This window comes from Dinoponera quadriceps, unplaced genomic scaffold (genome assembly GCF_001313825.1).
Source record: "Dinoponera quadriceps isolate SergipeBrazil2010 unplaced genomic scaffold, ASM131382v1 scaffold475, whole genome shotgun sequence".
NCBI classification, from domain to species: domain Eukaryota; kingdom Metazoa; phylum Arthropoda; class Insecta; order Hymenoptera; family Formicidae; genus Dinoponera; species Dinoponera quadriceps.
This window is the reverse complement of record NW_014554738.1, coordinates 889863-913920: the sequence shown is the minus strand read 5'-3', so window position 1 is coordinate 913920 and position 24058 is coordinate 889863. Positions and strand designations below refer to the sequence as shown.

Below are 24058 nucleotides of genomic sequence, written 5' to 3'. Positions count from 1 at the left end.
CTCCCCGACGGGGAATCGAACCCCGGTCTCCCGCGTGACAGGCGGGGATACTAACCACTATACTATCGAGGAGAACACGTGGACTTGACTATCTAACTCGGTACCAGAGAAGTAAGTTTTATATATATATATATATATATATATATATATATTACATACATATATACAAATACATATTTTTATTAAATAATTAATAATTTTATCCATTTAGAATGCTTTAGAATGCTTTGGATGCATATTATGACTCTCGATATAAGTAACAATTATTAACTGTTGCGATAGCTACTTATTCTTCTACGTATTTCTAGATGTCATTCTAGATCTAGATGATTCTAAATCTAGCGATGATTATAAACAAAACTTAATTCGTCTCTATTCCCTTCGATTTTTCAAAAAGTCATGTTTTTCACCGATGACTCACGAGATTATTCTGTCCTCAGCAACTCGTTTAGCTGTTATGTTCCGCGACCATTCAAAGGAACAATTTTAAATTTATCAAATATACCTTCCATTAGTATATACACACATGTGTGAGAAGTAAATAGACTGATATAAAACTTCTGCTCCTTCTCGAACAAAGATCGACAGAGACAAAGGAAGAAAAGAAACGACACATGGTAAGATCTCACGAGTTATTATTCGATTGTGGCGACCGCTCGTTGCCGAGTAAAAAGGAAAGAGAGAGAGAGAGAGAGAGAGAAAGAAAGAAAGAAAAAGAGAGAGAGAGAGGAAGCCCTCCGTTTGAGAGAAACAACACGACGACGCACAGGTACGCGAAGAGTGACCGTCGCCACTTAAATTACGACATGCATGCGAGAAGGCGATCATTATCCTCGATCCCACGAAGTTTGCATCGATCAATGTCTGCCTTTCGAAGAAACGAGGACGAAGCAAGTGTCCATTCGATCTCCGATGTCGACCGCCTCCTCGTTTCTCCGCAAAAAGAACCACGCCGAATAAGTGTCTCCAAGACAACGGCGCAGCCTTGCGATTTTATCGCACGACGGTTATTAGCAGGTGCGTGCAATCAAGAGATACGTGTCTCTCACCGACGCGACCGAAGGAACTATCCCTTATCGAGGTGACCCGCGACGCGAACCTTACGATCGAGGGCTCGGGCAAGTCATCCTCCCCCGAGACTTACCCAGACGACGCGAATGGTGGCGCGGATTCGCCGTGAAAAGAGAGCCCTCGAGGTGTCCCGCGCCGAGAACGAACCCCGCCGTGCGTCCTAACGACTTTTAAACTCTCACGCGCGCGCGCTCGTAATGAACACAAAGGCGGAGTCGATTGATCGTGCTGGTGCGCCGCGTCACCTTTTCACCGACGCGGTGCCGCATCATCACACGGCCGCGATAATTAAATGCGAGCGACACCAAACGCCAGGAGCGCGCGCGCGCGTATTTATACATACAGGCGTACACCGCGCGGACTCTCGACCGACCTTTTGAGAGACACGGGGGGGGGGGCACTATTTGTTCGCGGTGGAACGTAACACGCGAGAGCGGTTTCATCGACGCGAGGAGGCGAGAGAATTCGAGGACGAAGTTCGTCGGCGAATCGAATTTGCGGCCGTCGTTAGCGCCCCTTTCTCTCAAACCGTGCGACAGCTTCGAGAGCTCGAGAGGAGCCACACATGTGTGCACACGTACACTCGATAAAGGCAACCCCTGAAATTTTCATGCCACTTTGACTCTCTTAAGGATAGTTCACGCCTAATCGCACAGTCTACGAGCCCTACGCATAGGGTTATATTAGTGGTTTCGATTAATTTTAAGAGGCTTTTGGCTCTAAAACGTATTCATTGAAAAAAAAAAAAAAACGATACATTGTATTTCAATCGAAGTATTTCTCCACCGCTCGCTACATCGCTTTTCCCATCTTTCCGGCAATAAGTAGATTCCACGGTGGAGAAAAAAGACTTATTTTTAAAAGCGATAAATTCATCGATGAATTTTTTGATTTCTTCAAAATTTCGAAAATGCGTACCTTGAGGCGCATGTTGCGACGATCGGAACAAGTAATAATCAGATGGTCCGATGTCTGGAGAACACGCGGGGTAAGATTTCCCATCCGAGTTCTAATAACTTGTCTTTCACGGACTCAGCAACATGCGGCCTAGCATTGTCGTGCAAAAGAATCACCCTAAGTCTTTTATTCGCGACCGGAGGTCGTTTGTTATCCAATGCTTGCTTTAATTTGTGCAATTGTTGCGAATAACGATCAGCTGTAACTGTTTCATTGGGAGTTTTAGCAATTCGTAATACACGACACCTTCATAATCCCACCGAGTACAACGATGGGAACCGACTGATGGCGAGAGACATGTTTCTACCGTATTATTATTTTCTAACGTATTACTATTTTCTAACGTATTACTATTTTCTACTGTATCGTAGAATTGAAAGTTTGACGCAGGGCCAAGATATTGTTATCCGGGAAACCGAGACCGGAGTGTCTCTTATGATTGCGAGAAAAAGAGAGCTTCGACAAAAAAAAAAACTAGCTTTCGATTTGCGAAAGACATCACCTGTTATATCGCGGGATTCGAATAAATACATGACGGGACGAGAGACGCGTCGTATTCCTCCTGTCGTTCCTGCCGTGCGTCTATTTTATCCCCGACTTTCCCCGAGACACTTTCGGACGACACGAGGAAATTGCGCCGCGAGCCGAATACAGGGTAAGCGTCTTCCTTTCGCCGTGAGACTAAAATTTCCCCGCGAAGCAGCGAACTCGAGCGCGCGCGCGCGCTACGACAGAACTCGCCGGTAAGCTCGTAACAATAGCTATTAAGTAGTTTGTTTGCATTGAGGAATTCGCTTCGAGCGCTTCATTCTCATCCGACCAGACAAGCCCTTAAGGACTCTCAAGGCGATCCTCGTAAAGCGAGGAGTAGCTTTGTTCCATTCGCATTACATTTCCACGTTGCGATATTCTAATTTCTCACTCGACGCTATCGAGACTACAACCTGGCATCCAGCGGAATCACGAGTGAGAGGGGGGAGGGGGGAGAAAGATGGTGAAAAATGGAAAAAGAGAGACAGTCCGCGCGGCTGCAGGATATACGAGAAGCTCTCTGCGAAAACGGTGCCCGACATTTTTTCGGCGTGTATAATGCATCGCGGCTTAGCTCGACGGCTATCCGCGAAATAGACACGTCAGATAGCAGCGTGATAACCCCATGAATCGCTGCCGACGCGCGATTCGCGCCGCGACTTAATTCCGCTATTCTCACGGAATACTTGCGCGCGCGCGCAAGTCCGCGGGTGATCGATCGGCGCATTAGCGCGACGACTATTCAGCAACACGCGCCGCTGCCGCGTAACAAGGAATAATTTATTTCAATTTCCTGCACGTCAATATTGATACGCGCGCACCGAACACGTTCGTGATGCACCGGCGAGACCGCGCTGACCCGGGCAAAAAAGAAAAATCGATACGCGCCGCTGGGAACACGCCGGGATTAAGGTAATGACGGAAATGTAATTTTCAGGGGAATCCGGCATGGACGCGATCCCCGTTAAAATTTATTAACACGTTGTCACGGCCCCCTCCCCTCCACCGCCTCGCATCGCGTGTCGTTGTTATCGTCGCGTAGCGAGTGCACTCGCGCGCCGCACCGGTTCGCGAATAAGTGGGAAGAAGAGGGATCGGCAAGACGAAGAAAAGACACGATTAAAGTCCTGCATATAAATAAACAAGGAAAAGTCGGTTTGATCGTCGGCTATCCGAATCACATGATCTAGATGCCATTTTGTTCAGCAATCACAACTAAGAGCATATAATATATATGCTGGTCAAGTTACAGAGGTAAAGAACCAAAACCGACGTACCATTTTGTTTTTGGATTAAAATCCTCTGCTGAAGGTAAAATATTGAAATTTATGTGCATGAATGCAAACCAGCAACATTTCCCTATCAAGTTATATGATAGTACATATTTCTTTACAAATAACTATTTTTTGAGATGTTTGAAGGGATTAGCGCTCCTAGAAGTTAGGTCCCAAAACCGACATACCCGTGATATCTAGGGAATTATTAAAGAAATAAAATAAAATCATTGAAACAGCATTATTTTGTGACGAACGATAGAGGTTGGCACAAAATTCAAAGTGATTTGAAAAGTTCAAAACTTACACTATAAAATAATATTGTCATATAAATTACTCACAGCTGATTCGTCACTTGAATTTCCACAAGAAAATATTTATACATTTATAATATTTCAACAAAATTCCAGCGTAACGAGAAATCAAACGATGCTAATAACAGAATTGAACATGTAAACAGAAACGGATACTTCAGCTCCAACTATTTAGACAGTAGATAAAGTTTATGTATTGTCTGTCGGGATTTAATCTTACTATTAGTAGTTAGTTTAGTATTTTACAACCAAGAAACATGGATATGTCAGTTTACCATATTTGTATCAGTTTTGATGCTTTTTCTCTAATATTTTTTTCATATGATTTTCATAGCATATCCTGACTAAATAAAACTTTTTCTTGATGCCGGGTTACAATGAGAACCTACAAATTATGGGAGGAGTATTCTCACTTAGACCAATTATGGAGGTCAACCTCTTGACAGTTAACTTTTCTTCCTTACTCACCACTTGCTGCGAGTACACGGAGAAAAGAGATTGGTTAAATTGACGTGACAATGAACGAACCGAGTGCGTTTTGATTGAAGGGAACGAAATTTCTGGTTGCTACATGCAAAATTTAATTAATCTTAGCGTCAGAAATTCTGTTTCCTTCAACGAAGACGCGTTTGGCTCGTTCATTGTCACGTTCAATTCAATCATTTTTTTCTCGTGTGGCTGCTGAGAATCCGCTTGCTCCAAGTATCCATGCAAGTAAGATGACGATCTCCGATACGTTCAACCCAATAATGCTCCTCTATTTATATCTCTAGGACCCTAAAGACGACGAGTTGTCGAACATTTCGATCGAGTGTCCGCGAAAAAAATACAGCCGCTTCGCTGTCACACGTGCGTAATGTCCTAAGAGCGCGCCCGCCGCGTCTGAAACGTGCAACAGGGACGAGAATGCGCGCATCTGTTGCCGGAACAGTAATTGCGACCGCGAGCTGGATAAGTACGGCGATGGACGCACGTGTGCGGCGACCTGCACGTGAACCTGCACACTCTCGCTCCCGTGTGTGTACACGAAGCCCAGCGAGCGACGGTGCGCCTAAGTCTCAGAGGTGCACAACACGCGACACGAAAAAACAAGCAAACTTACTTCCCAGACATTTCGGAACGCTCGAAACGAGCTGAACTTACGACTCGGCCGCGACGCTCATCGTCAAGTTCACCGACCGCATCGCCCTTATGAAGCCTGTACGTCATACTCGACGCGACATTTTATCCTAGAGTACTAACGCTTACTCTGCACCTACTATGTTCCTAATTCTACATCTCAGATGACGTATAGTATAATATTCATATATTAAGCAATGAAAACTCAGAAAATTCTTAATACATATTTTTGCGTTAAATTTAAAATAATAACATTATTAAAAATGACATACACATATATGAAAAAAAAATTTATCTTCGTAACGTGAGGAACAAAGTAGAGAGAGGGGATTCGTAATAGATGTCTATTACACATCTCGGAGAGATACTGAACTAGAAGAAACACCACATGCGTTAATTTCTACTTCTATTTCAAGTTCAAGTCTCGATTGGGTTTTTAATCGAAGTAACGCGGGATGCACGTCTCGAAGGTACGTCGTCCCGTGCCGATCGCATTTATTCATTCGCGAATTTGCATCGGCCGGCGACGCGAGAGAAAGCTCGATTGGCGTCACTGTCGCGAATTAACAGCTCGACATGGGAGTTGTGCACCCCTGGCCTAGGCGAACGGTACGAGAAAGACCCTCGCCCTCGAACGGCGAGCCGCGCGGTAATTACGTAGGGGAGACGCGCTCCATTGTTCTACGTTAGTTCTGTAGCGGGTAATGGGTACTTATATGCCGGTAGCTTCCGCGACGCGCGAGGGCTTACGTCGTTGCGGGAATTCTAAGCGGGCACGGGAATCGATATTATTGCGTGGCAATCGCGTCGCCGCCACCAATATTTCAGCGATAATGCACTCCTCCTCACCGTGTACCGCCGCGCTGCGACGTCGATTACTCCGCCGTGTCGATGCCGTGTGTCAGATTATAGCCGAATAGTTTTCATCGATTTTCCGCCGCCACGCGTAAAAAAGAATCACCAGTTATCCGGAATGATGGGTGGTCGATCGCGCAGACTCTGCCGAACGGCTCGGGACACGTTCTTTTTGACGCACTTCTCGGAACGCAGCCTACGTCCCCCCAGTGGGAGGATTTTTGTTTTCATTAACCTTTATCTGGCCAAGGTATACTTATAACGCCCTCGGGCAAAGTTATAAAATTAAAAATGTTTAGTGAAAATATGTAAAACACGTTAGAGAGGTTTTACGGTCTCTAACGTCGGTGGTCTCACTTTTCAATTTCGAATGAAGATATTCACTCGATGATTCAGAATGGAGAATTCATTCCGTGAGAGTAAAAAATCACTCGAATCCGAATGACTCGGTTGTTGCTCTACTTTTCAAATGAGATTTCACTCCAAGAAATTTAGAAATTAATATAAAAAAAAGGAGAACTTTTTGGGATCCAACCGTCCGTCCTCATTTGCCCAAATGAGGATTAACTCTCGCAGGGAAAGGTAGGGGTCACTCATGATCCCAGCAAGACGTTTACTTATTATATTCTTAATTTTTAATATTTATAACATGATAATGTTATATTATTATATTATATTTTTGAAAAATAATCTTAGTTTATTGTTCCGTATAATTTCTGTGCCATTCCCTTATTTTAATCAAACAGAATGCATATTCATATATTTGGGTCACTCATGACACTACCTTTCTGTTCACGTCCACTTTTTGTATTACTCCACCTTTCTTTGGCAAGGGTTAAGTAATTCTCGTAAGACAGATTCTCTTATTGAACGTCTGATACATACGGAAATGCATGAAACAGAGTGCTGAAGTGATTTCGCAAACGAGTATACACAATAATAACGAGTCTCTCCCTCCCTCTCTCCCCCTCCGTCCCTCCCTCCCTCTCTCGCTAGCAAAGCCGATTACAACAAGTAGACTGAGAAGACAGAGAGCCGCACCCTTGGAACGACCGCTGGGTAATTACGCGTACGATCGCTATTGTCCTATATCGATGGCTTGTCCGCGTAACAGAGGCTGCGAGCACGAGGCTGCTCGACGGCGGGGTCTCCCCGGTGGTGCTGCGGTCGGGTGCGAAATTTCGAAATTAATATCTCACAACGCGAAACAAGCGCGATCACGCGCGTGTCGCTCTTCCTGGCTCGCTAAGGACCTGTGACGCGGCCAGTCGCGTTCATTTCTCCTCCCCTCCCCTCTGCTCCGGTACGCACGTTCTCATCTCGACGCTAAATCTCGTTACGCGAATTGCCCGATGACTCGGGCGCGTTAATGCTCCCACGTACGGGTGAGCGAGCGTCGATTCGCGCACGGTGGCTCATCGATCACTGTCACGCCGAGTCCTTCGAACGAACTACGTACGGACTGCGTGATTTATATGCATTTACACACGACCGCTAGCCCCGATACATACACACACATACACACACAAGTGACTCTAACATTAGACCGGCTAAAAAGTACTCGATAAGTACTGACAATTCATCGCGCGCGGAATCAATCCCTCCGAAGAGCTCCGTGCTCCGATATCGAGGCGCGCTCGGACGCGCTGCGGGGGCGTGTGCGGGTATATATATATATATATATACACGTACGTTTATGCACGACACACAGATACGGCGCGTAGATTCTACGCATACGGTGTAATACCCGCCGGAACTGGCCAGGTGTAATCTGATACCCGGACATTACCATACAAACGCGAGTTGTCGCGCGGCTACGAATTTCGGAGCAACAAAGAGGGTTAGTTCGGGCGCAATTGCGTAATTGCGAGCGTGCCGCCGCGGCTACTCGAAGAATACGGTTGCGGGTCGAGTGTGTGGAGAACACGACGACGACGTCGTTGCGAGACGCCGTTCTCGCGCGCGTCGAGAGCGCGAGGTATCGTCAGCCGGGAAAGAAGAGCGCGACGAGAACGACGCGGCAGCGCTTGCGGGGGTGATACGGATGGAACACCCACGCGAAGGGATGGAATGTACGATCGCGAGCCGCCGCGCGTGAAAACCGCCCTGCACGTGGAGGCACGAGCGTGCGAAAGCAACGTCAGGTTGCCGGGTCACGCGCGTGCGGATACACGGGCGTCCCGACGCATACGTTTCGCAGCTGCGAGAACGCGCTTCCGACGCGCAGCCCACCTAAGCCTAACCGGGAGAATTTCTGCCCGATGAAATTCCGAGGGAACCCGAGAATCGTCCGCGCTCCCGCCGCTCTCCCTCCCAGTGCTGCTTGAGTCGCTCGGTAAATTGATTGATTCGCTTTGGAATCTTTTCGAATTTTAACAACGTATTAATCGAAACACGATCTACGCACGTGTAAAATTAGAAAACGATCGACCGTGCGGAAAATGAGATGGCTGAAGTCAAAGTCAGTACTATTTACATGTGAACACTGTTTGAATACTGAGAGAGAAGTTTCGTTGATGTAACAAGTCGTCAGTTTCTATAACGAATTTTGTTGCAGAATATAGTTGATATAGTGACAACAAATGAGTCTGGAAGCAAATGTGATTTGAGAACAGCCGAAGAATGAAAGAGATCGAGATAGATCGTAATCGAAGAAACGTACGTACTTCTAATTCATTAAACATAAACTGTAAAGAAAAATATATGCAGAAAAATGCGGGAAAACATCGCGATAATTTCTCTAACCACATTCTTGTGCGTCTATCGGTACACATAATATATTATACCTAACATATACCTAACACAGGTAGCTCAAGCAAAAATATTATACGTCAAAGCGATACGAAAAGCGATTATTTCTCTATGGGTTTTCAAATTTATATAATAATTGTAAGTTTAATTAATATTCTACTGCTATAATGTTAAAGCCGTATATCATATATCATAATTGGCACAGATTTGTCGAGCTTCTTCGTGTCATATTAACCATTATCTTTCTAGCAGTATTATCACGATTCCCCTAGCACAAAATTGTACAAGACAAGGCGAGTTCGGGGAAAGGAAGCCCGAGCAATATCTCGTTTGCGAGACATTCATCCTTGACACACTGTTGGAAAAAAAATGCATTCAACGGTCCCTCGGATCGCGAGTTTACGCAAACGCACACGGTGACAGAAACGAGAGCAAAAATTCGCAATCGGTCACACGCGAACGCGCGTGTTTCACGACATATTCATAATCCCGAAGAAGGATAAATGACCGGAGTCCTGTAATAAAAACGGTTCTTTTGTCGCGCATCCTTTGCGAGAGGAGGAGGATGCGCGAGTTGCACAAATCATCCTTTGCGCGTGCTAATATCACTGTCTCGGCCTTTAAAGTGTTTGAGTTCCTTATCTGTACGAGCGAACGTCTTGAATTCTTTCGCTGCGGAACGAGAGAACCTTCCGCTTTAAAGACCGAGGAAGAGAAGTTTCGCAAAAGTTCTCAATATCGCGTTCTGTCCTTATTAAACTTTCCAGAAACCCTGCTTAATTCTTAATGAAGCTGCGACCATGATTTTCCACCGAATACGGAGGAGAGGAACAACAGCCGTTGTACGAGAAGTTTTAGTCGTCAACGTTGAGATGCGTTTCGCAAAATATCTCCCAACTACTGCATGACTTTTAGAAAGAAAGAGGCCGAGAGAGAGAGAGAGAGAGAGAGAGAATGGGAGAAAACGAGAGGAAGTTTTCCCCGCGCCGAGAAGAAAGAATCGCGCTCACAGACGAGCGGTCGATCGCTGAAATCGCGCGCACTTTCCAGCGGCGGTTCGACAATTTTAGGGCTCTGGGAAATGCGGAAAAGAGCAGCGGAGATTTGCATTCATTCTCGAAGGGAACGAACAACCAGGCGCGGAACGCTCGTGTGAGAAAGTTGAAATTGCATTAATGCATTCACCGGCGCACACACCCACACACCGCGCGCAAAACCCTGTGCGAAAGCCGTTTGTAAACTGCGCGAGCAATTTGCATGATTGTATATGCGCAAGTAATTCCACTTTTTATAGAAAAAAAGGAGGGGGAGGGGGGAAACAAGCGACGTGTATCCATTACGGCTAGGAAAAATTTTGCCCGGCCGGGAGGGCCGTTGTTCGTTTCTTTTTTCTACTTTCGCATCCGCCCGCTCTTAAACGGCGTGTAACGCGATTTTCTTCGCGAACACACACACTTCGCGTCTCCCTACCAGAAGGGACGAGGGGAAAACGGGGGAGGGGGGACGTAACAGCACGGAAAGTGGCAACCGCGGCGCGCGTGAACGACAGCGATTCCGAGAGCCGCAACGACGCGTGAAACGCTTCCTCCTCGGGCGCCGCAACAATGACGCATCCCGTACAACAGTGCAACAAATCTGCGCCGGATTAATCACTCATATTGCGCGGCGAACGCTCGCGTCCATTCATCGCAGCCGAGTCTCGCCCGGAAAATGCCGTGCACTCGCGACCGCAAGCCGCGCTTTAACCCTCGCCGTCGTCGACGTAACGGCCGGGTGTGCGACCGCGTAAAATTGATAACGTTCTCATTCCCGCTGTCTTCCGACACGCCGTTCCGATGCGTCGTCGTTTGCAAAGCGCGCAGAGAAAAAATCTCTCCTATTTGCGGTTGTTTTTAAAATCGCATGAGTGAAAGAATTATAGAGAAGAATGATTTTTCTGGTAAAAAATCCCGCGTAGAAATTTCTCAGGATTTTTCTTTGATACAGCATGGATTCCAATTAGAATACCCGAAATTATCCTCAAGATAGGCTGTCCCACTTCGATAGAAATTGGAGATCCCATTCTTATCCCAAACATGGGATGGAGCCTCTCTCTCTATTCCACGATGCTGATTGCGGTGAAAGAAATTACGGTTATTTTCAGCCACAATTATACTCTTTTTATATTGTTCGTAGTTTTAACTGTAAAAATAGTAATAGCAATATGCGTATAAGGTTGTTATCACTGATAATACCAGAAGAAAATACAGTTGAGGCCGAGAATGACTATAATTTAAGTGGGATTTCTCTCGGTGTGAGAAAATCCGGGGGGTCTTCTCGGAGCGAAAACGAAAGAGAGTGCGAGGCACACCGAGCAAAAGAGGGAAGATACGGCGCATTCGCCTCTCTCTATCGCCGGGATTCAGCCCCCGAGGACGATCGTCTGGAGCAGACCGTTGTAAATTCGGTCTCGAGCTTGCATTAGTCTAATTGAAATCCGAACGATGGTGTTATGCGCGTGACCGATATCTCAGATTGCCATACTCTCGCGGGATAGATGAGAGAGTAACCGGTAACGGCGCGCGCGCGCGGCGGATTTACGCTAACGGTGCGCACGTTGGCTGACGGCGAGCTTCATAGAGCCGCCACCGCCGCTAAAATGTGCGGCCGAACGATAACGCGTCTACTACAACATCGTATACTTTAGACCATTTCCATGCAAAGACCAGAGCGAACCGTTAGCCCGTGACATTGCTTTCCTCGCCGGGAATACGCGTGAGCCGCGTGATCCGCCTTACACACGTACGTTGCCGTATATGACCAGTTAGTTCGTGAAGTCATCATCCGATTACCTACCCTTCGAATCGAGAGAGAAAACAATAAAAAACATTATATAATTATACACGGAAAAATACTACTGTATCAAACAATATTGGTCAATAATTGACGCCATAATTGGGGTAAATCTTTTTGACTCAATAGTAATATCATTGAAATTGATATACATTATATGTTGTTTTAATAATTAGAATATTAGTTTCAATAATATTGCTATTGAATCGAGATTTATTCTAATTATGGCGCTGTCGGTCAATTGTATTGACAGATTGGGAAAAATTAAAATTGTAATCGCTTTCAGTCTCAACTCAGTCGAAATTTTGGCTCTATGTTAAACCTTTAATTCTATAACATAATAGAAGCTAAGATAACAAAATAGATTCGACTTCAATCCTAATAATAGCCTATAATAATTCAATTCTATAATTTACTCCTACTAATGATGTTTTGAATTTCCGTTTCCGCTGTTTTACTATCCAAATATATTGTTCAAGACACCGTTAAAGTAAAATCTAGAATTAAAGATTCAGAAGAGAAAAGTTAATAAGTGTCAGTATCGCCAAAGTAGGTTTTTACTGATCCATAAGCTAAGTAGGCGTAAACTGTGCTTAAGAGCGTCAAAGTAGCATCAATACTTCGACTCGTGTTTTCCTCTGGTTTTAACCCCAAAAATAGTAGTAGCCATATGCATGTCATGCTTATTAGAAAAACAATTTTGCCGTCTACAATTCTTTCACTTACGCTATTACAGTTACAAGTACCAAAACTTGTTTTCTCAGTGCACACACAATAGCATTTCTTCTTCCGTGTACGACATATAAAAATAACCGTCATCTTACTTTTTATTTCCGTCGTATGTGTGTGTGATTCGTGCAAATGAATTGCGTCCAAGATTGGAAATAATAAATCGCGATGAAAGGCATAAGCGTTTCGCTTTCTAGCCGCGGATGATGCGTCCGAACGTAAGACGGGAAAGTGGACTCGAATACTTTCACTGCAACGCGTACATATTGCAGCACTCGATACCTGGGTGATATTTCGGCGCGAGTATTTCGCCGGGGCTACTCGCTGGAGTGCCCGACTTTGCGCCGGGTATATTACCCGAGTACCCGGTTATTTCGAGCATTACCCGAGACGAAACGGACAAATATACAAGCGCATACTCTCTGTTTGTTATTTCGAAATAACGAGGAAAACAGAATTCGCCCGGCTGCCTCGGCGAACTTAAACCCGATTTCGAGCTCATCCTCCGCGAGACGCACTCCCATCCCATCCATCCATCCATCCATCCGTTGAGATTATATCTCCGTCAATGCAGCTCGCAACGTGCACGAAATCTCGATCCGAGAGCGCGCCGAGTGCGCTCTCCAACGAGAGCGAGTATAGTGCCTTTCGTTTTACTCTCTCCCTCGCATTCTCTCTCGTTTCAGTTTGTTCTTATTCTCGGCCTTGATCGTTCCAACATGGAGCAAGGACCGCGTGCGGAAAAAGAAAACGAGGGCTGTTCGCGGCTACGGGGGAAAGAGGACGGGATGAAATCTCTCTCTCTCTTTTTCCTTTTCTTCTCCTCTCTCCGACCATCGGCTGAGATACAGCGCGAGCTGTGTATAGGGTATTCCGGACTTACACGTGCACGTATATGTACGTAAGAAGATACGTACACACGTATGTGAAATGACTCGTCTCTCGACTGATCGTTCGAATAGTTTCCCGAACGTCCGTCTCTCTCTCTCTCTCTCTCTCTCTCTTTCTCTGTCAATTGGAAAGTCCGGGCGCTCGTAGCCAGCCGGACAATCCTGATACATCTCCTTGTAACGTGTATTTGGTAATTCCAAGATACGGAGAGAAGCTCTTTGCTAGATTAATCCCTCAAGACAGGGGGCTCTTGCTATTCGGAAACGATGGATCTTGCGAGTCCGCAATTTTACGTTTACGCCCGCGAGATTGCAGTGTCGTTTTATATTCCCGTACAAGGCGTGGAATCGGCAGCAACTCGAAATACAAATCATTCGGAATCGAGTGAGGTCCCGCGGGAAATACAGAAGATACCATGAGTTCTACGATATCGAATTTACACGTCGTACGAACGGTCGGCACGTGCGCGCCTCTAACGCGATATTTGTGTCGGCCGAGCCGCCGGCAAATAAATTAGTCGCGCCTCGTGCATCGCTTTCCACGTGTAACCGAGTGCGGCGAGTTACGGCAAACTGTAATACGTAGACGCGGATAACGGGTAAAAACGTTACGTAATTTGCCCGCCGCCACGGGGTCACCACACACGTTGCCCACGTGCAGCCGCCATCGCGTTGCGAAAAATCGTACTGCGTATCGCACATAACGCGCGGAGTCACCTAACGTCGCGATATTTCCCCAATGACGCTATGCTTATCGTTCTTCTGCGCACCTCCGTCGTCGCCACTGCTAAGTCTAATCTACAATATAGCCTCTATTCCCTAAACTTTTTGGAATGAAATCTCACTTGAAAGGTAGAGAGACCACCGGAGTCGGATTCGAGTGACTTTTCCATTCGTACAGAGCGAATTCTTCGCTCGGAATCGTCGAGTATCTTCGACTTGAAATTGAAGGATAAATCTAACGTAGAGGAAAATTATTATTTTGTATATTTATTATATATCCTCACACGTTATCTTTAATATTATATGTTTCTTTATTATCTAAAAAAGAATCCTACTGACTTTTTCTTCCGACTACCACAAATGAAACAAATAGGGGAAAATCAATCACCGGTAGCCTCAACCGTATTCTGTGAGATAACATTTCACGGCAAAATTTAGATATGTCAGATGAAACACACACTAGTAAATTCAGATATGTCGATTTACAGAATGGTTAACATCAATTCTAACTTTTCTTGCGTTGGTTCAGTAGCAGTGGATAGAAAGATCGGTATTCAAAATAATTTAGAAAGTTCAAAACTTGCATTATAAAATAGTATTATCAAATAAATTATCCACCGCTGATTTACTTTAATTTTTACAAAAAAAATATAGCTCCATAAAAAGTTCAGTACAACGATCAATCAAACGACGCTAATGACACAATGGAACGTGTTTGCAAACAGACGTTCGCAAACTACCATTTTAGCTATTACCGTACACAATTGACAAAGTTCATATTGTCCTACAGAGTTCGATATTTTACAGCCGAGAAACATGAGTATGTCGATTTACCATACCTATGTCAATTTTTTCTCTACAGAAAATTTCATTGATTTCATTGCAATCCTATTTCCTAGGCATAGTGAAATTGAAAATTTGAGATCAGGTGCGTTATGCCCGAATATTTGTGCGTCATGTTGCCGATTATTCGTAAATTGGCAACAATGCTCCAAAGCAGCAGTCACGATGCATCAATATTCAGAAATGATGCGGCCGATTGTAAATTTTCGATGTCAATATGCCTAGGGAATGGAGTTGCGTTGATGGAGTTTTCTATATTCCACCGTCACAGGAAGATATTCATTCCAATCGATTGAAACATTCGCTCACATGGCAACAGAATCCACTTTAAGCCTGAATGAAACATCTCTTGCGATTTTGAATGCACGGAAGAAAATAATTCGAGGGAGCGGCAAAATTTATACTGTCGCAGCAAATAAATCAACATATGAGGCGTCCTTCAAGTACTGTTCAATACTTTAGAAGTCAATTTTCCAAGTCACCTTATGTGATAACATAGTTCATGTAGACTTTTCTTCGTAAAATTTGCCGTCCCTCTGGATTATTTTTCTCCGTGGTGTGGTGGCATTTTCGACACACTGAAAATACTACTTTTCACTGAAAATACTACTTTCTTGTTTCGAGCGGGAAATTTACAGAGTCGACAGTCGAGCAAAATGAAATCACTCACCCTCGAAGGGCTTCTTGCCGATGCCGAATGTCGCGGCAGGTCGTCTCCATCCTCTCCAATTATTACAGAGCGACTCGTGCTCACTGCTGAAGCTGCACAACGAGTCCTCCTCGAAACGATCCGAGTCGTCGAACGAGAAACGGTCGTTCTCTTCCCATTCGATTAAATGACCGGAGAGACCGGCGCCTTCCTCCGTGGCGCCGCTGCTAGCGATTCCGGATTCGGCGGCAGCGGCGGCGGCGGCGGCCGCCGCCCCCGCGCTCCTGGAACACGCGCCACCGCTTCCGTTGCCGCCGCCTCCGTTGTTGTTGTTGTTGTTGTTGCCGCCGCCACCTCCGCCACCACTGTTACCGGTTCCGCCGCCGCCACTACCACCGCCGGATCTACCGCCGGCGTTACGTCCACCACCGACACCGCCGCCGCCGCCGCTGCCGGAGGACCGAGCCAGATTGCCCGCCAGTTTTAATTGTCGTACGGAACGACAACACACGCGACACTACGAGCGCGACGGTTCCCCGCCGTCTCCGCCACGCCGAGTCTCGTCGGTACGATCGCGTTGCGTCTTCGACGACGTGCTCCGGAAAATCTGCAAAGAGGAACGAACCATCTGTACTCCTCGAGACTCTCTCCTCCTCCTTCTTCTCTTCGCTTCGTCCCGACAAGACCTAGATTTGCAATATCCGTCTGGACGGCGGCAGGCAACCGTCCGTCAATCCTTTGTCGAAATATCTTTCAATATTTTTCAATCGGAATATCCGCCCGAGCCCAAATTTTTATGCTACTTCGACGCTTTTAAATATAGTTTGTGCCCATTTAGATGGCCTATAAAGTAATAAAAATCTACTTCGACGATACTATATTTGTCAACTTCGCTCTTGGATCTTTAATCCTTCAGAGGAAAAAGATCAGTATCAATTCAAAACTCATATTCCCATATGAGTAAGAATATATAATCTTATATGAAAATAAAACGTGCTCTTATATACATGAAAAAATTCACTTCTGTCAACTAACAACTCCAACGCAAAATATTGAAATAACATTTATGTAGGAATTAATTACCTTTTATATGTGCTCTATTCTCGATTTTTGCAAGTATCATTAAAATATAGGAGCAAATTTTACCTTTATACAAAATTATACCGGCTGTCTGGCAATTTTCTTATACGTGCAAGTAAAACGGGTGAAACTAAATGAAAAAGTCGCATCAATTTTCAGAATTCATAATAGTTAACGAGAAATCAATTATTCCGCACATCACAAATTCCGAGGAAATTATCGGACACTCTGTATATTCGGTGAATTACACCGAGTAACGAACTCTCCAACGACCTTGAACTTGGCATATATTATTGAGGACGCTATACTGAATAACATACAGAAAGTTTCAGTTATTGGGCTTTGTTAATTAAAAACAAAGTTACTGACAAAAAGTTTGATAAATTAAGCATTCGATAATTACGCATTATAGAGAGTGGAGCCGAAATTTTTTGTATATATTATTCAGTATAGTGTCCTTAATAATAATATATATCAAAATCAAGGTCGTTAGAGAGGGGGGGAAGTACTACATTCAAATAATCATTAATCCTTTTAAAACAATTTCTCCATTATTCCTTAGTAAATATTAACTTGGATGTAACACTTTTTTCTTTCAGTGTGAGAATATGAATTTTGAAAATTGGTACTCATTTTTCTATGTGCAGATTTAATTTTATTACTATCTCGAAAATGTTGACGTTAGAACGAAAATTTAAATTTAAAAAGACGGAAATTGAAGACACGTCATCAAGGCCTGGCCGAAATAGAAATATATTATATCATTGGAATTAAAATTAAACCCATTTTGACATCTTAATTCCTGCTGTTACGTAGAATTAAAGGTTTAATATCGGGTCGAGATTTCAACTCGGGCAATATCCTCCTTCGGCATTATATCCAGCATCAAGCATCGGTAAGTGTGTCTCGACGGAAGATTGACGGACGTTTGTCTGCCGCCGTCTAGACGGACAATCTGAATCCAGCCTAATTCGCAACGTTCGCGACGCTCGAGATGTTCCACGCGCGTACAACGGCATTCCCCGAATTCGACTCGCGAAGGTCACCCGAGAGAGAAATACCGCTGAGTATGATTCTTTTTTTCCTAGTGAACGGTTTTACTAGGACACGACCGTTGGCACGGCGGGAAACTTCCTTCTTCCTCGAGGAAAGTAAATTTCGGCGGTTACTGAATATTTCACGATAATAAATCAGCAAACCCCTCGTTTCTCGTTACGTTCACCGAGGGACTAGCCAGGGAAACGCAGCCTATGATTTCATAGAGCCCCGAGTGTCTCTTTCCACAGGCCACTCGCGCCTCTCCCGGAATCGCGGTCGAAGTGAGTGTGAGAAAGAAGGGCGGCGGATCGTTTGTGAGGCAACGCGTGCCTGCAGCGACGCGATGTGCACACGGTGTAACTGGCGCGTGGAACAAAAGGAGATAACATCAAAACACAAGTCGGTGTTGTGTACCGTCGCAAAGCTCTGTGCAAAGACGAGCGATCGCGAAGATCCTCGCGCGACAATGGGAATCGAGTATAAACGAACGAACGCATAAACAAACAAATACCCGACGCGAAACCGGGGAGCTTTTCTACGATTAACTTTACTCGAAAGATATATCCTCGTACGCAGCGATCTCGCGTCAACACAGAGAAGGCACGTCGATGTGCCAACGTCGGTAACTGATATGAACGCGGATAACGATCGCAATCTCCTCGGATTTTCCTCGGTGTGTCACACGGCGTGATAAGGTCGCGGAAATCAACAAGTTTTTCGCGCGAGGAACGCGGCGAGGAGGCCGCCGCTCGATCGCTATCTTCGCGCCGCGCGCGACGAGCGTGCGCGCGCACGGCGAGGCGCGCGCGACCACGGAGCGCGCGCGTCTCGAGCGACAAGCCGGAGGAGCCCGAGTTACGCAGGAACAGCTGATTCGCACGGTTATCTCGCGGATAGATACGCGTATTGATTTTCCAGCCGCGGCACCGTCGCGCGTTTCGCGCGTCGTACCGCTCGTGGAGACGAGACGCGCACGGCGTCCGACGATCGGCCGCTCTCGGCGTACGCTTTGTGCAAACGCTGGAGAAACGTCAAGCGACTGAGCGTTGGAGTAGGTTAGGGCGACTTGCTACATTGGCGCACGTTCGAAGTCAGCCGAGGTGGATACTCGAGAGAAAGAGAGGAGGGGGGGGGGGCGATATATATCGATGACGCGATGGAGCGCGCGTGGACCTTGACAGGTCGACAGACCCGCGTCAAGAACGTGCAACGACCCCGTGCAACCCCTCTCACCATCCCTCCCCCCCCCTCTACCTGTTCACTCCTCTCTTTCTTACGTCTACGACTCCGCGATGCTCGCAATGCTCCTCGAAATTATATTCGCAGGAGCGCGCGAACGCTCTCTCTCGCACGTGTATATATATATACACACACATTTATACGTCCCGACGTATGTGCATACGCGAGTGAGTGCGTGCGTGCGTGCGCGCGCGCTCGCTTGCTCCAACCCTTGTGCGTGCTCGCTCCGCTTACCTCCACCCCCGAGTCCGCGAATGTGCTCGAGATATCCGTGCAGCGGTGCACCACCGGCGGCGCCGCCGCCACCACCACACCACCACCACCACTACCACCTCCTCTCCTCACGCACCGTCTTCCAGCACTAGGTGCATCATCGACGACGACGATGACGAGCGGGCCCGTGCGCGTAACCGGCTCAGCGGCGCGAGCGGTCGTGCAACACAAACATAGACACACACGGTAACGCACTTGACAACAGAGCAGTGGGACAGCTGAGCCACCACAAATGCCCCATCGATGTTTCCCCGTTACGTTAAGCACGAATACACGGCATGCGCGCGCGCGCGCGCGCGCTCGCTGCGCGCTCAGCCACCGCGATGGTCGTCGCGTACGCCGCGCGCGGGCACGGTCAACGTCGGCGAGCTCGCACACGCCCGAAATCGCGCACGTATCTGACAGCTCGGCCAGTTCAAAAACGCCAGGCTAGCCTCCCCCATCGGCGACAACAACAAATATGGCGAGCGGACCACCTCCTGCACCTCGTAGCTACGACTGACGGCTGCGTGTAAGATGGCGCTCTCGCGTCCTTCCCCTACCACCGTCGCCGCCGCCATTCGCTCCCGGGTATGAGATCGCCCTCGCGTATCGCACAATCGACCGTCCTCGATTATCTCGATTCGCACACGGCGGCGAGTTCGCACGCCAACCGCGTCGACCCTCGTCGCCTGATTCGAGTAATGGCGGTTCTTTCTCGCGCGATCGAAAAATCAGTGCCGGCGATGATCCCCTTCCCCCTCCACCCCGCGAAACGACGCTGTGCCACGGTTACGAAAAATGTCAGGATTCTTCCGTGTTTTTTCTTATTCCGAATTCGGCGCGCGTTCGGCGTGGTCGAATGTGGCCGTTTTCGATTCCGAACGGCGCTCCTTCTCTTGCGGGAACGGATTGCGGACGACGTCGCTCCGGCCTGGGAATCGGGACACGATTGAACGGTGTGAAGCCAGAATCCGGAGTTTCGGAGGTTATCGCGTAAAGGACAGGAAGTTACTGACCGTGGTTGACGGAATTAAACTGTCTCGGCGTGACTGCGGCTCTTCAATCACGCGCTAACGGTCGGTTATCGTTCGAGGAAGAGGCGATTAAATTACGACGCCGCGCTTATTTCCGCCGGAGAACATGATCGGTCCGCTTGCCGAATGGCTGATGTCGTGAATGTTGGGAAATATTCAAAAGATTGATGCATCTCAGATAGCGCCACCGACTTGCCGGATCGCAGTGCGCGCTTTCATCGGAGGCCGCCACCTCCACGATTTTGTGTCCCGCGTATATTTCGCGCCATTCTGAAATGTCAGTTGTCGGCCTTGATCGTGAGGATAGCGCGTAAAGTTGTTGTTGGATCACCGTGCCGATTACTGTCATTAAGGGCCTTTTGTTGTACAAGAAACGTTAAACATGTCGGAATCCTCCAGCAAACGTATAAACCCGGAAGATACCATCAGCATCCTGGTAGCCACTGATATTCATCTTGGCTTCGACTATAGTAAACAGAGAGGTACGTCTTCGATGTTCGCGATATTTTTCCGCGTCCGACGTAAATATGATTGTCACGCAGTGAAGAATCTCATAAAAGACCGTATGATTATCCCGACGTCACTTTCTCCTCGACAGGAAGACATTCTGATGATAGTTTCATAACCTTCGAGGAAATATTGAAGCATGCCAAAGATAACGAGGTCGATTGCATTTTGCTGGGCGGAGATTTGTTTCACGATACGAAACCATCGCAGACCGCGTTGCTCAAATGCGTGGAATTGCTGCGAAAATATTGCCTGGGTACCAGGTTGGCAGTCTTGGAACTTTAAATAAAAATTGAGGATTTACGTTCGTACAAGAATGTCACAGCAGAGAATAAATTTGCTTTTTTTCTTTTATCAGAGAATGCACACTGGAATTTCTGAGCGATTCCGACTTGGTGTTTCGACACTGTGCGCAAAAGCATGTGAATTATGAAGATCCCAATTTGAACGTTTCAATACCAGTATTTACCATTCATGGAAATCACGATGATCCAAGTATAGAACTTGTTTGACACCAGAACCACGGGAATTTCTTTCCTCCCAGAACTGTGGTTTAGCCATTTTCGTTTCACTTCCATCTTCTTTCTTTGCAATTGTTCGTGGACTTCTTTGAATGTTATGGCATTGTTTAATTGTTTTATGATAAAAAAGACTTCCTAGTGATGAAAATTCAAAGGAATGGGAACAAAGAATCTGCAAGTGGGTCAAAAATAACCCAATCGTGGTTCTAGTGTTAATTCCTCATACACTGTTCTATATTCAGTAAACATAACATACAATTTGTGATCTATATTAGGTTTTGGTACTGTTGGATCGATGGATGTGTTATCAGCTACTGGACTAGTGAATTATTTTGGAAAATGGACAGATCTTACTAATGTAGTTATACCTCCCATAATTCTGAAGAAAAATGACACTTACATTGCACTCTATGGTTTGAGTTATATTAATGACCAAAGATTATCTAGATTGTACAGGGACGACAAGGTATATTCACTTTAATAGGTTTTATATCCAGTTGGTATAATTGATACAATCTTTCTTGACAACAGGTGGAATTACTACGTGCAAAAGATATGGAGACCTTCAACATATTTGTTTTACATCAGAATCGTGTCAAACACGGCGATCATGCTTATATACCTGAAGGTAAACTACAAAAGTTCCTTGATCTAATTATTTGGGGTCATGAACATGAATGTCGTATTACTCCTGAGTTCAATGCAGAAGGTGGATACCATATTTGCCAGCCAGGTAAAATTATACGTTTCTTATGAAATTATACACAAATGTCTATTTCTATATTTACCTAGTATTGTTACAAATTAATTAAATATTATAGGGAGTTCCATTGCCACCTCTTTGTGTGAAGGTGAATCAAAATCTAAACACGTGGGTCTTCTGAAAGTGAATAAAAAGGATTTTAAGATGAAAAGCCTAAAATTAAAGAGTACTCGACCATTCGTTTTTGATAACATGATTCTTCGCGATCACGACATCAAAATAGGAGTCTCAATAGCAGAAGCCGTATGTCAGTACGTGGATCAATATATCGAAAATAATCTTATGCCTAAAGTTGTTAAGCAACTTACAGGTATGTTGATTACTTTAAAATTACTTTTTATGCAACTATTCACGTATATTTAATTTCTTAATATTATTTATATTTCTCAAAAATGAATATGATATAAAGGATATCCTGGTCAACCACTCCAACCTTTAATTCGACTTAGAATATTCTACGAAGATGACAATCAAGTATTTGATACTCTAAGGTTTGAAAATATTACTTTATTTCGTTATATTTCTTTTCTCTTATTCGGTGCATATCCAAAAAAAAAAAGAAAAATATGTACTTCTAGTTTATCACGAAAGTATTGCGATGAGATTGCCAATCCCATGGAGATGATTATATTCCGTAAAATAAAAGGTGTGGAGAAAACAAGACTTGCCATTAAAGAGGGACTTGAAGATGTAGAAGATATCACAGAATTATTTCAAGGAAATGTAAAGAAATACTTTTAGTTCTTCTCGTGAATCGTTACATTTTATTTCGATTTTATTTTGTGCTCTATCATCATTATTTTGTGCTCTAACATCAACTATTATTTTCACGCAGATAGGGCAGGATTGGACAAGGACTGTTCCGGGAGGAATTAAGAAATATTTTGACAGGGAAGAGAATAAAGACAAGTTAACAGTATTAACCGTGACTTCATTAAATGAAGCGTTAAATCGATATGTTGATCTAGGCGATATAGATGCCTTTAAGAACATTGTAAGGTAAGTCACCGACGCAATTTATATTTCGGAAATTTCTATTCTGCGTATCCAAGTCATTTTTCACGTTTTCATTCACCAGAGATCAAATGAAAAGAACTATTGATTACGTAAAGAAGCAAAACGCTACGACAGAGAAGGATATCCGTAAAGAGATTAAAAACTTTTGCAACGAAAGACTTTCGGAAGAGCAACAGGAAAAGGACAATGTAATGGCGTGTAGAAAGTTTATGTATGTAACATGTCATATTTCCGTTTATCAATATGTTTTTTTATAGGCTGTACGAATATTAAACGACGCATCAAAGAATCCAAAAATTGGTCGACAAGCTCGCGATGTGGGTGTAATAAATGATAGTGATGACAACAGTGATGATGTTAATGTAACAACACAGATTAAAACTAGAGGAAGAGGTAGAGGTTCCAGAGGTGGTAGAGGATCCAGAGGGGGTCGTGGTCGCGGAAAAACCGATGAAAGAAATACCACAAAAACGGTAAACTAATATATAGTATAAGAACATACTGTGAATTATAAGAGGAACATATCGTCGGCTGTGATGTCTTATCTATGTATCTAATGGAGATATGACTTTTTTTTCTACAGAGCTCTAGAAACACGAAGTCGAACTCAAGTGCTGAACACTCTGTTATTATTGACTCCGATTCTGACTAGTTACTAAGTATTTTGCCAACAAAAACTACAAATACACATATATTATTTTTACACATATAAATAAATGTATATTTGTACGGAATAAAAATGAAAGGAGAGAGATCTTCTCGTCTTCTTTTGAGTGTAGTGTGAGAGAAAAGTTATATCCGTACGAAAGTTATGTAACATATAAAATATCTGAAAAATAAAGGAAGTCTTCCTACAAATAATAAACTTGTGCTAATAAATTCGTATAAAACAAAACTGATAAGAATTTAAAAATATTGTAATATTAAAAAAAATAAATATCACAATGTATGCTTTGTAATGACAGGCGAAATATTTTACGTATAAAAGTTAAAAAACTACGATTATGAAAAATGTGTAAAATTTAATTCAATAAATTCAATTCAATAAATTTTAACGTTGAATGAT

General features: G+C 44.8%; 2 protein-coding genes and 1 non-coding gene across 3 annotated transcripts in view; 1 reads left to right on the top strand and 2 right to left on the bottom strand.

Moving 5' to 3' along the window:
- Positions 1-72, bottom strand: Trnad-guc. Its single transcript has one exon. It is a non-coding gene; the product is annotated as a tRNA-Asp (tRNA).
- Positions 1-20533, bottom strand: part of LOC106741166 (zinc finger SWIM domain-containing protein 8) — an 81800-nt gene extending 61267 nt beyond the window's left edge. Inside the window, exons 1-2 of the mRNA XM_014612879.1 lie at positions 20381-20533; positions 15560-16055 (exon numbers count right to left, since the gene is read on the bottom strand). Of these exons, the coding sequence (XP_014468365.1) occupies positions 15560-16055; positions 20381-20533 (649 nt within the window). The remainder of the gene's footprint in view (positions 1-15559; positions 16056-20380) is intronic.
- LOC106741189 (double-strand break repair protein MRE11A) lies at positions 19803-23746 on the top strand. The gene is made up of 12 exons (XM_014612913.1): positions 19803-20666; positions 20783-20954; positions 21050-21186; positions 21488-21678; positions 21744-21945; positions 22034-22285; positions 22385-22466; positions 22554-22698; positions 22811-22974; positions 23054-23180; positions 23250-23465; positions 23576-23746. Exons 1-12 carry the CDS (start codon positions 20567-20569, stop codon positions 23642-23644), a joined length of 1857 nt encoding a protein of 618 aa, XP_014468399.1. The 5' UTR covers positions 19803-20566; the 3' UTR covers positions 23645-23746.
- The last annotated feature ends 312 nt before the right edge of the window (positions 23747-24058 follow it).

Excerpts from the sequence above, each read along its gene's own strand:
- LOC106741189 (XM_014612913.1), top strand. The coding sequence starts at position 20,567 with ATGTCGGAATCCTCCAGCAAACGTATAAACCCGGAAGATACCATCAGC. Across the intron at positions 20,955-21,049 it reads AAATATTGCCTGGGTACCAG|AGAATGCACACTGGAATTTC; the intron begins GTTGGCAGTCTT and ends TTCTTTTATCAG. Across the intron at positions 21,187-21,487 it reads TGGAAATCACGATGATCCAA|GTTTTGGTACTGTTGGATCG; the intron begins GTATAGAACTTG and ends GATCTATATTAG.